The following is an 11,648-nucleotide window of genomic DNA, read 5'->3' on the forward strand; positions in this document are numbered from 1 at the left end:
CGGCATCTTGCACCCCTCCACACCAATCAGCTGTTGTTAGCTTTATTAGTGGCCTGATGGAAACTACACTGCTCAAAAAATAAAGGGAACAACACAATGTAACTCCAAGTCAATCACACTTTTGTGAAATTAACTTGTCCAGTTATGAAGCAACACTGATTGTGAATCAATTTCTCCTGTTGTTGTGCAAATAGAACAGACAGAAGTGATAGTCAATTAGCAAGACATCCCCTATAAAGGAGTGGTTCTGCAAGTGGTGACCACAGACAATTTCTCTGTTCTCATCCTTTTTGTCTATTGTTTTGGTCACTTTTTGCATTTTGTCATTGCTCTCATCCCTACAAGTATAGTAGCAAGAGGCGTTGTGTACAGTACAACCCAGAGAAGTGCCACTGGTAGTGCAGCTCATGCAGGATGGCACATCGATGCGATCTGTGGCAGATACCAGTAGACGTGGGGGCCGTAGGAGGGCAACAACCCAGCACTACTGCTACCTCTTCCTTTGTGCAAGGAGGAGCAATGCCAGAGCTCTGCAAAATGACCTCCAGCAGGCCACTAACATCCATGTGTCTGCTCAAACTGTCAGAAACAGACTCTACGAGGTTGGTATGAGGACCGACTTCCACAAGTGAATGTTGTGCTTACAGTCCAACACCATGCAGAGTGATTGGCATTTGCCAGAGAACACCAAGATTGGCAGATTCAACATTGGCACCTTGTGCTCTTCATGGATGAGAACAGGTTCACACTGAGTACATGTGACAGGCGTAACAGAGTCTTGAAATACCAAGGAGAAAGTTCTGCTTCCTGCAACATCCTCTAGCATGACTGGTTTGTCAGTGGGTCAGTAATGGTGTGGGAGGGCATTCCTTTGGAGGACCCCACAGTCCTCCATGTGCTAGCCAGAGGTACCCAGACTGCTATTAGGTACCGGGATGCGATCCTCAGACCAATTGTTAGACCATATGCAGGTGCAGTGGGCCCTGGGTTGCTTCTAATGCATGACAATACTAGCCTCATGTGGCTGAAGTGTGTCAGCTTTTCCTGCATGATGAAGGCATTGATGCTATGGACTGGTTTTCCCATTCCCCAAACTTGAATACAATCGAGCACATCTGGGACATCATGTCTCATTCCATCCACCAACACCACATTGCACCACAGGCTGTCCAGGAGTTGACTGATGCTTTAATCCAGGCCTGTGAAGAGATCTCTGAGGAGAACATCTGCCGCCTCATCAGGAGCATGTCCAGGCATTGTAGAGAGGTCGTACAGGCATATGGAGGCCACACACACCACTGAGCATCATTTCCTTGTCTTGAGGCATTTCCACTAAATTTGGATCAGCCTGTAATTTGATTTTCCACTTTGATTTTGAATATCATCTCAAATCCAGATCTCCATGGGATATTAATTTTCATTTACATTGATAATTTTTGTTTTATTGTTCTCAACGCATTCCACTATGTAATGAATAAAGATTTGCAACTGGAATATTTCATTTAGTGATATCTAAAATGTGGTATTTTAATGTTCCCTTTATTTTTTTGAGCAATACCTGGCGTTCGGTAACCACTTACTAACAGTGCAGTAGCACTGGGTTAGTGCAAGACCTCACAAGAACACTCAAAATCTTGCTCTTCCTTAGCGGGGGGGGGGGGCTTTGGAGGGTTGTCGGATCCCACTCTGCATGCCGGGATCCCACAAGCCGGGACTATACAGATGTCCTTGGCTCTCAGGCCGCAATGAATGGTTTGGCTATGTGTGTCCCAACCTGAGCATTACAGGTTCATATATTTCTATGAGACTGTCACACTCAGATCGTGAGACCCTCGGCCAGTCCATACATTGCGGTCCGAGATCAGATCAAGATCCACAAACGTCTGCATAAGCCCTAACTTCCCTTAATTTGTTGGAGGGTTGACTGCCCTCTGCTGTTTTTGGAACCTGGTGGCTGGAGCCTACATGCAATTGCTCCCGTTTGGCCTTAAAACACAGAAATAGAACTAATTAGTGATGAGCAAGTGTATTCGTTGCTCAGGTTTTCCCGAGCACACTCGGGTGACCTCTGAGTATTTGTTAGTGTTCGGAGATTTAGTTTTCATCACGGCAGCTGAATGATTTACAGCTATTAGTCAAGCTGAGTACATGTGGGGGTTGCCTGGTTGCTAGGGAATCACCACATGTAATCAAGCTGGCTAATAGCTGTAAATCATGCTGCTGAGGCGATGAAAACTTAATCTCCGAGTAGTCATGAATACTCGGAGACCACCCGAGCAACGAGTACACTCGCTCATCACTAGAACTAATCCATTCAAGAGGTTGTCCACTACTTTATCATTGATGACCTATCCTTCATCAATACCATCAATGTCTAATCAGTCGGGGTCAGCAGCTGGGTATTGCACATCCATGTAATTTTCAAATCAATAGGAGGCAGATGTGCCCCGGCCACTATCAGAAGACTGAGCAGCTCCACAATTGAGCATTTGAGAACAGATGATCATTGGAGGTGCCGAGTGTTGGACCCTGACCAATCAGACATTGATGACTTTTCTTAAGGATGGGTACTGTATGATAAAGTAGTGGACAGCCAACTATTGGCAGAAGGGAGCTGTGACAAGAACAATGAGCACTGATGTGCAGCAGACTCCTTGATATCTCATGTCCAGACCTGTCCTTTTATAGGTTGTTCTTCCTGGCAACCAGTCACAGATATCCAAACCTAGAAGTAAGTGAAGCGTGCAGAATCTATTTTATTTCCATGCCTGCTAACAAAGGAGCCTTATGAATCAGAGGCAGCCACACGTAACTGGAGTTTTCCTACCATGTATTTATTGGATCATATATCCACAACACTCCTACAAGACTTTTCTCATTGGCATCTGCTTATCAGATCACATCTCACAAGGCATATAATCTGTCTTGCATAGAAATAGATTTCTGAAATTTCAGAAAGGAATTTCGAAAGAGTGTCAAGTATCGGTGAAAGATATCACTTTACTTGTATTCATTAATAAAATATACATAACTTTGTGAATTTTATTTGGGTTCATCCCGACCTCCATTCTTTTAAGTGCAAAAATAATATATATAAAAATAAAATGGGCACAATGATGATGTTAAATATGCCCCAATGTGTACAAAAATAATTATGATGATGGCATAATGTGCTAAGTGGGCATTCTGCATTTAGTTCTTATCTCCATGGCAACCTGACGTCAACAATAGTAATGACTCTTGCACAGCCTGCAAGTTAGTGGTTACCAGACTAGCCAGCTGTGACAGAAGAAGAGGCATTACCAAGGTGCCCAGTGAACTAACATTTGAAAGGGATGTAATCGGCACATTCATGCACTTGCTAATGCACATCTACGCCTCCCATATCCAGTAGGTGGATTTCTTGCAATGAAAACCTTATTACTAAGTGACGGATCAAATTAGTGACTTCTTCTGATACAACACAGAAGTTTGGAGTAACCTGTGTAGGTATAAATCTCCGTATGAAGTCACAGTAATAATTTTTATTTATTTCATTTTCATTCATTATTTTTGATATTCCAGGCTACTTCTTCCATCCGACAACCATGCAGTTCAGTTAATTTAGTCCCTTGCTTCATTTAACAAGTATTTCCAGGTGTGAGATAACTGGTTACAATCAACAATAATGGCTCGGGAATTCAATTTAACCACTCAGAAGCAAGAATTTATAAAAGAGTCTAACCTGAAAGAGATACAGACCCGCATGAACTGGTGGCGGAAATATAGACAGAACTCGCAGGCTGTGTCCCCTGAAACATCTAAGATGAAAGCCAAAGTGAAAGATCATTTAAAGCTGCCAACTATTACTCATCCAAGTCTTCAGGCAAAGATGGAAAAGAAAAAACAAGATCAGGAGCCATCAAACAGACAGACTGATCAAATGGAAACTAGTACAACAGAATACCAGATGAAACCCATCAGTGGTGAAACTCGAGGTCTGCTCTACCATGGCACATCCAAGGAGGGAAAAGGGAGGTACCACTACCTAAAAATAAGGAATAGCCTTGGACCGGAGGAGAAATACTACTACCCTTTAGCTACAAGTTGGGTCTATGGATGGCATGTAGGTAAGTCAAATGTTAGTCACTTAATTACAGGCGCAAGGTATCTTCATTTTGTGCTAGTTTGTGGTCCATGAGATACAATACAACACGCAGATGAAGCTACGAGCCTCAGACTTTCTTACATTGTAAATCCCCTCCCCCTACAAGAAAGTTATTGCATTCATTGTACAAATTTTTAACGATACGGATTATGAATTTTAATTGACTTTAGGCCCTGTTAACGAGGCTAATAAGAAGGGTGGAAGAATGCTCATATTACCATTTATTTTTACTATTGTTCAGTGTATATGGGTCTGACAAAATACCAAGTCTCTATTTGTAATACAATTGTCGATGCATTAACCCTTTCACGACCAGCGGTATTTCCGTTTTTGTGGTTTCAATTTTTGCTCCCCTTCTTCCCAGAGCCATAACTTTTTTACTTTGTGGTCAATATGGCCACGTGAGGACTTCTTTTTTTGCGGGACAAATTGTACTTGTGAAAGACACCATTGGTTTTAACATATCGTGTACTGGAAAACTGGAAAAAAATTCCAAGTGCTGTAAAAAAATTTAAAAAAAGAAAGCAATTCCACAGTTTGTTTGTTTTTACCATGTTCACTAAATGCTAAAACTGACCCGTCATTATGATTCTCCAGGTCATTGAGAGTTCATAGATACCAAAAATGTCTAGGTTCTTTTTTATTTAAGTGGTGAAAAAAAAAATCCAAAATTTGGTTAAAAAAATACAAAAAATGGCGCCATATTCTGAGACCTGTTGTGTCTCCATTTTTTGTGATCTGGGGTGAGGGATTATTTTTTTTGCACCGAGCTGACATGTTTATTGATACCATTTGGTGTAGATACGACCTTTTGATCACCCGTTATTGCATTTTATTGCATGACCAAAAAAACATAATTTTGATATTTTGAATTCTATTTTTTGTTACGCCATTTAGCGATCAGTTTATTTTTTATATTGATAAATTGGGTGATTCTGAAATGCTCAGTTGCTATGATCGCCGGCCGGGTGGCGCTTATAGTAATCTGGCAATGACAACCATAGAGGTCTGCTTCAGACCTCTGGTAGTCATGCCGACCCATCTGTGACCCATGATCATGTGACTGGGTCACCAATGGGTGGGATTTACAACGCACTTCCGGTAAGTGCAAGTTAAATGCCGCTGTCAGAAATAAATAAGACAATTTTTACAATTCTGACCACTGTCACTTTATAAAGTTATAGTTCTAGAATGCTTCAACGTATCCCACTGATTGATGAGTGGTAACATTTCTTTGCTAAAACTTGCTTTTATTTATGAAAAAAATGAAAACTTGGCAAAAATTTCAACAATTCTGCAATTTTCAAACTTTTAATTTTTGTACCCTTAAATCAGAGAGTGGTGTCACATAAAATAGTTAATAAATAACATTTCCCATATGTCAACTTTACATCAGCAAAATTTTGGAAACATAATTTTTTTTGTTAAGACTTTTTTTTATTTTCACAATGGTATCAGGAGAAAATGGACTACAAAATGTGTTGTGCAATTTCTCCTGAGTAGGCAAATACCCCGTATGTGCGGGAAAGCCACAATTTCAGCGCATGCCAGGGCTCAGAAGGGGGGAGCACCGTTCTACTCTTTCAGCGCAAAATTGGCTGGAATCAATGGCAGTACCATGTCGCATTTAGAGACCCCCTGATGTAACAGTGGAACCCCCCAATTCCAACTCCAACACTAACCCCAATACATTCCTAACCCTAATCCCAACCATAACCCTAATCGCAACCCTAACCCCAACACACCCCTAATCCCAACCCTAACCCTAATCTCAACCCTAACTGTAATCCCAACCCTAGCCCAACTTTAAATTTCGCCCAACCCTAACTCTAGCCCAACCCTAATCCTAGCTATAACCCCAACTATAACCCCAACCATAACCCTAGCCCCAACCTTAACCTTAGCTATAACCCTAACTATAAGCCCAACCATAACACTAACCTTAACCCTAATGGAAAAATGGAAATAAATACATTTTTTTATTTTATTATTTTTACCTAACTAAGGGGGTGATAAAGGGAGGTTTGATTTACTATTTCCTTTTTTTTTTTTTATTTTGATCACTGTGATAGAAAAGGGGGATGTGATTTACTATTTTTTTTATTTTGATCACTGCGATAGGGTCTATCACAGTGATCAAAATGAACCAATAGGAAAATTTACTGGCCGGCAGATCTTGGAGGGCGCACTGCGCATGCCCCTGCCATTTTCTTCCCAGAAGAAGATGCCGGTGGCTGAGGGACAGGACCTGGGGATGGAGGAGGGTCCAGGGACACAGGAGGTACCAGGGGGAGATCAGGGGACCCCATTTCTCCCTCCTCAGATGTGCGATCACATCAGAGGAGAGAGAAATTTCAATGGGAAATCTGACTGGTTTTTTTGCAGTCACTGTTATTCCGTTAATAACGGCGATTGCAACACTGGGGTTGGTAAAAACCAACCCAAATCATGTTCTTCGGGGTCTCAGCTACCCTTAGTAACCGAGACCCCAGAGAAATTCCGATGCTGGGGGGTGCTATTCACTTTTCTCAGCGCTGAGGAATAAGTACCCTTTACTGCTGCCGTTAAAAGACATATCGGCGGTCGTTAAGGGATTAAAGAAAGTTGTTTTATCCTGCAGTGCTGCATATGCTAATGAGTCAGGACTAGTCCAGTGGGGCGTCTTTTCTCCCCGATTAGCCCTTTCCTGGATTTTTTAATCACTCTCTTCTGGGACACTATTGATAGCCTGCATAATGACTACCAAGACAAGCTGTCAATAACTGCCTGAGAAGCGTGATTAGAAGACCAAAGGCACGACTAGCCCAGGGATAGATATGACCCTCTGGATTAGTTCTATTTATTACCACGTATAACACTGTATGATAATACTATTCTTCAAATACTGCAGTGTTAGTAATGAAACAGCATATAAGAATACAGAATTCCAAGTCACACTGCTATAGTAACGATTGGTGACAGTCAGGAGATCTGTCGGTTCCTTTAATTCAGGAATGCGTTATACTAGACATCATTTGGGCGCAGTGGTTATTCCTGTGTGACTACCCAGATGAACATGTATGGTTTGTTGAACAGTAATACCATTTTTACAATCCATTCCTTTTTTTTAATCTTTGCTTTTTTATTTACTCCCAACATGTGACTTATTCTCTAAAGTACATTTGATTTATAACCAAACTGGAAATGATCCTTAATTGTCTAAAAATTCTGTTATGCTTAATACCTTCTTTTTACTTGTTTCCACTATTACCAATATGTAAGTATTCATTTCATACTGCAATAATAACTAAAGTGATCTCTCTTTGCCAGGTAATCTTGTAGACAACGGTCCCCAATTTCGACGTTGTCGCATTGTGAGTGACACCTTCTACAGGAAGAATGGAATACCCACTCAGCCAAAATATACAGACATGGCCTTGTAGCCCAGCAAATGGCAATTACTGAAATCTTTTAAAAATTGTCATTTTTTTGCATTTGATGTGTGAGTAGCTGCAAATAACAAATAGGACACACTAAATGGCTTCTTGCAGTTTTGTGTTAAAATGATAGCAACATGATTCTTTATGTTCAAATGATATTTAGTGCAAAGCAAAATCGATAAGTATAAGGAAAACACTAATAGAAACCAACAAATATAACTAAATCTCATGGGCGATAAATGCCCACTATTACAGCAGCTATCAGTTACTGTTGGCACCAGAATCTGGTGCATGTCCTGCCGCCATCTGGATAGGGATTCTCTTATGGCAGGAAGCGCTTAGAACCTGAGAAATTACTGCCGTTAATGAGCTCTCCATTGGTATGAAATGTGAGTGGGTTTTGTCTGCATACCATTTTTTTCTACCTCCTCATAGGTTTTTTGGGGTGGAATCCATGCCAACATTTGCACCCAAATATTATTCCAACCTACCTGCATTAAATTGACCTAGGTTGTTGTTTTTTTAATGCATGAAAATAAGCATCATGCAAATTTTTCTTTTCTTCTTTTCCAAATTTGACATTTAAATTAAAGAAAATGGCTAAAATAAAGAATCCATACAGAAGTCCTACAGATTCTAAACAAGTGTGTGAAGGCCCCATATAGTCGGCAGAACCCACTGATATTGGCGGGATTGGCCAACTGTCTAATGTGTATGGGGGCTTCCCAACAGATGAGATTGATCCGGTCTGCTGAATTTCATCTGCTCATCCTTTTGTTCACCCCGGAGGTTAGTTGCTACCAGAGGAGTCTGACAGTGGTCCTCTCATAGAGAATACAGTAGCTCTTAACTGAGCCCCACATTCCTGTGTATGGGGAAGTTGAAAGAGATAGCTATGAAAAATCCTTTGGCCAACAGCTATCTAATGTATATGGGGGCCTTTAAGGGATTGTCTGATCTAAAACTACAAGTGTGCAGTCACTCGATGTGACTGCAGACTTGTGGCTTCTCACATCAAGCGCTGTAAGGATTCTCCGGTGCTGGCACTAGGAGATGAGGGGGCATGACTGCAGTTATGCGATATGCATACATGTTGTTAGGACTGGCGGAACGCACCAAGAAAGATGATATAGATGCGTTCGCAGTCCAGGGTCCACCGTGCAGGCGAAACCCGCTGCTAGTAAATGACAGACTATATGGCGGTACTAAAAGTATAAACACGTGGGTTAATCCTCACCCAACGTGAAGAAAGTGATCCTGTTAAGCCACAGGACCGCGGTACCGCACATAAAGCGCGAGCAAGTAGTCAGCTAACTTAACCCCAAAAGGGATTGAAGTCCAATTAGACCCTTGCTGGCACAACACCGCAACTGGGTGTGAAAATAACCTTAACAGTAATGTATGAGCACAAGAGTGCGTGCGATGCCGCACTGACGGACGCCACTAACCACCCAGGCTTGGGTATGGAAAGCGCAAGGCAAGCGCACGGCGCCGTACTGGCAGGCACAGCTAAAGGACGCTGTGATGTGTGTAACATACAGATGGATAGTCGGGCGCTAGAGAGCTACCATCATCCGCGAGCTATCAACAACTCTAGGGAGGGATACTTAGGAGCTTTCATCCTTCGACATACATCCATCTACACACACACATAATAATTGTACACTAGCGCATGGCCGTGCGGTCATGCGCAGTTTATATAGTTGCAGGACAGGAAGTGGCCACAGAAACTTTGCCCTTCCAAGACCTGCCAAGAGGACCAATGGAATGCGCTGCAGATCCTGAGCACATGACCCTCGATCTCCAACGGGAGATCTTGCCCTGGGCATGCACAGTGTGCGCAAATAAGGACTTAGTCCCAGAGAAGTCCGCTCGCTGCTGACCAGCACTGACTTTAATGGCAGGAGCTGAAGAAGCAGCAGTAACTCTCTGTACAGAGCGAGACCAAGCAAGACGCTGGGACCGACGTCCCTGCTGAGCAGACTCCACTGCGGCTGGATAGGAATGGGAGACCGCAGCGGAGACGGCCCGAGATTCCCCCTGTGCAGAAGTGAGAACTCAAGACCTAACACATGTGGTCACGTGCCAACTAGACTGTATCCGGCCGTGCTTAATGCAAGTGTATTGAGTGAGGCCAGATACAGTCTAGTCGGAGTGTGGCCTGAAGTATGCAAATCGCATTCTTTGTCATATTAGACAGGCCAACCCCTGAAAGTGTTTACAAGGTGTACAATATAACTGTATGCATCGCAAACTCCCTGTTATTGTGCATATAAGTAGGAACTGCCCTATTTCCTTATACATTTGCAATGAAAATCTTGTGTGCATAAAAATCAAAGGGTAAGGAGAATGTTTCATCAATTTAATTCTAGTTTTAATAGTTTTGTCCAAAAATAACATGTAGAGTTACACAGATGCTGACAAGTAAGTAACAATGTATCAGATCACTGTTCTTTTACAGACACTGGAAGACAGATAACGCAATCAACATCATGTATCGGGAATAGGTTACCACTGACATATTTACCAATCACTCAGACATAAAATCTCTCATAATACAGTTTAATCATAGTACTAAGCACTGAGTGCAGCATTGCACATTGCCTTGGTATCTCCAGAGAAATATTTGTATATATAATCAACACTCAGTTGCCTGTTTCAAGATCCAGCAGCCGGTCTGACCTGTTCTTCAGTGCCTTTCTCCTTCACTCAACTCTGATCCGCTGTCCTCTCGCTTTTTCCCAGTAAGTACAGGATCCAGCAACTCTTTGAAACTGGTCATGTTTCTGTTATTGGGGAAACATAGTAAGATGTCATGGATAAACCACTGTTATATGCAAGACTTTATAATATAAAAGTGGTGTACTCAGGTAAAGCAGCTATGGTGTGTGAGAGGGACGTGTCCCGAAACAAACCGCTCTGTCTTAATAGAAGAAAAATCCAACACTGGCCATTTTTGTTGCTTGTCACAACTTACAGCTAAAAATGAAATGTATATGTACAAATAAATGCTCTAGTGTTAGCAGGATGATTTATTGCTGTTATTATTTCTGACATTAATTTTATACCCATAGAGAATTAATAAACTTAAATGGGGTTTCCTCAGCATCTGCAGCAGTGCACTGCTTCCCAACCTGATTGTTAGGGGGTGCTTGATTTACTGTGAGGATCTGCAGCACCACTGGCCCATGTGTGCGATTTCTGATGCTGTTATGTGAAGCAGCTTTGCCTCTTTAGATCCAGTGTTTCAGCCAACTTCAGAGCAGCGCATAAAAGCTGCAATGGAAAAAGCTTGTAAGCGCTGCTCTTCTTGACCAGCCCCCAACTATAGATTGCAGCAGTAGCTGCTAACCCAGGCAATGAGTAACATAGTAACATAGTAACATAGTTAGTAAGGCCGAAAAAAGACATTTGTCCATCCAGTTCAGCCTATATTCCATCATAATAAATACCCAGATCTACGTCCTTCTACAGAACCTAATAATTGTATGATACAATATTGTTCTGCTCCAGGAAGACATCCAGGCCTCTCTTGAACCCCTCGACTGAGTTCGCCATCACCACCTCCTCAGGCAAGCAATTCCAGATTCTCACTGCCCTAACAGTAAAGAATCCTCTTCTATGTTGGTGGAAAAACCTTCTCTCCTCCAGACGCAAAGAATGCCCCCTTGTGCCCGTCACCTTCCTTGGTATAAACAGATCCTCAGCGAGATATTTGTATTGTCCCCTTATATACTTATACATGGTTATTAGATCGCCCCTCAGTCGTCTTTTTTCTAGACTAAATAATCCTAATTTCGCTAATCTATCTGGGTATTGTAGTTCTCCCATCCCCTTTATTAATTTTGTTGCCCTCCTTTGTACTCTCTCTAGTTCCATTATATCCTTCCTGAGCACCGGTGCCCAAAACTGGACACAGTACTCCATGTGCGGTCTAACTAGGGATTTGTACAGAGGCAGTATAATGCTCTCATCATGTGTATCCAGACCTCTTTTAATGCACCCCATGATCCTGTTTGCCTTGGCAGCTGCTGCCTGGCACTGGCTGCTCCAGGTAAGTTTATCATTAACTAGGATCCCCA

The 11,648-nt window shown here is 42.2% G+C and overlaps 1 protein-coding gene across 1 annotated transcript; it reads left to right on the plus strand.

Moving 5' to 3' along the window:
• The first annotated feature begins 3,600 nt into the window (after positions 1-3,600).
• On the plus strand, positions 3,601-7,664 carry SPMIP1 (sperm microtubule inner protein 1). The gene is made up of 2 exons (XM_069762072.1): positions 3,601-4,109; positions 7,457-7,664. Exons 1-2 carry the CDS (start codon positions 3,668-3,670, stop codon positions 7,567-7,569), a joined length of 555 nt encoding a protein of 184 aa, XP_069618173.1. The 5' UTR covers positions 3,601-3,667; the 3' UTR covers positions 7,570-7,664.
• Positions 7,665-11,648: the final 3,984 nt, after the last annotated feature.

The sequence above is a fragment of the Ranitomeya imitator genome, chromosome 4 (genome assembly GCF_032444005.1).
Source record: "Ranitomeya imitator isolate aRanImi1 chromosome 4, aRanImi1.pri, whole genome shotgun sequence".
Classification (NCBI taxonomy): Eukaryota; Metazoa; Chordata; class Amphibia; order Anura; family Dendrobatidae; genus Ranitomeya; species Ranitomeya imitator.

Bases quoted from the DNA above. Each gene is read 5' to 3' on its own strand.
- SPMIP1 (XM_069762072.1), top strand. From the start codon at position 3,668: ATGGCTCGGGAATTCAATTTAACCACTCAGAAGCAAGAATTTATAAAA. The intron at 4,110-7,456 runs GTAAGTCAAATG...TCTCTTTGCCAG, and splicing joins GGTCTATGGATGGCATGTAG to GTAATCTTGTAGACAACGGT.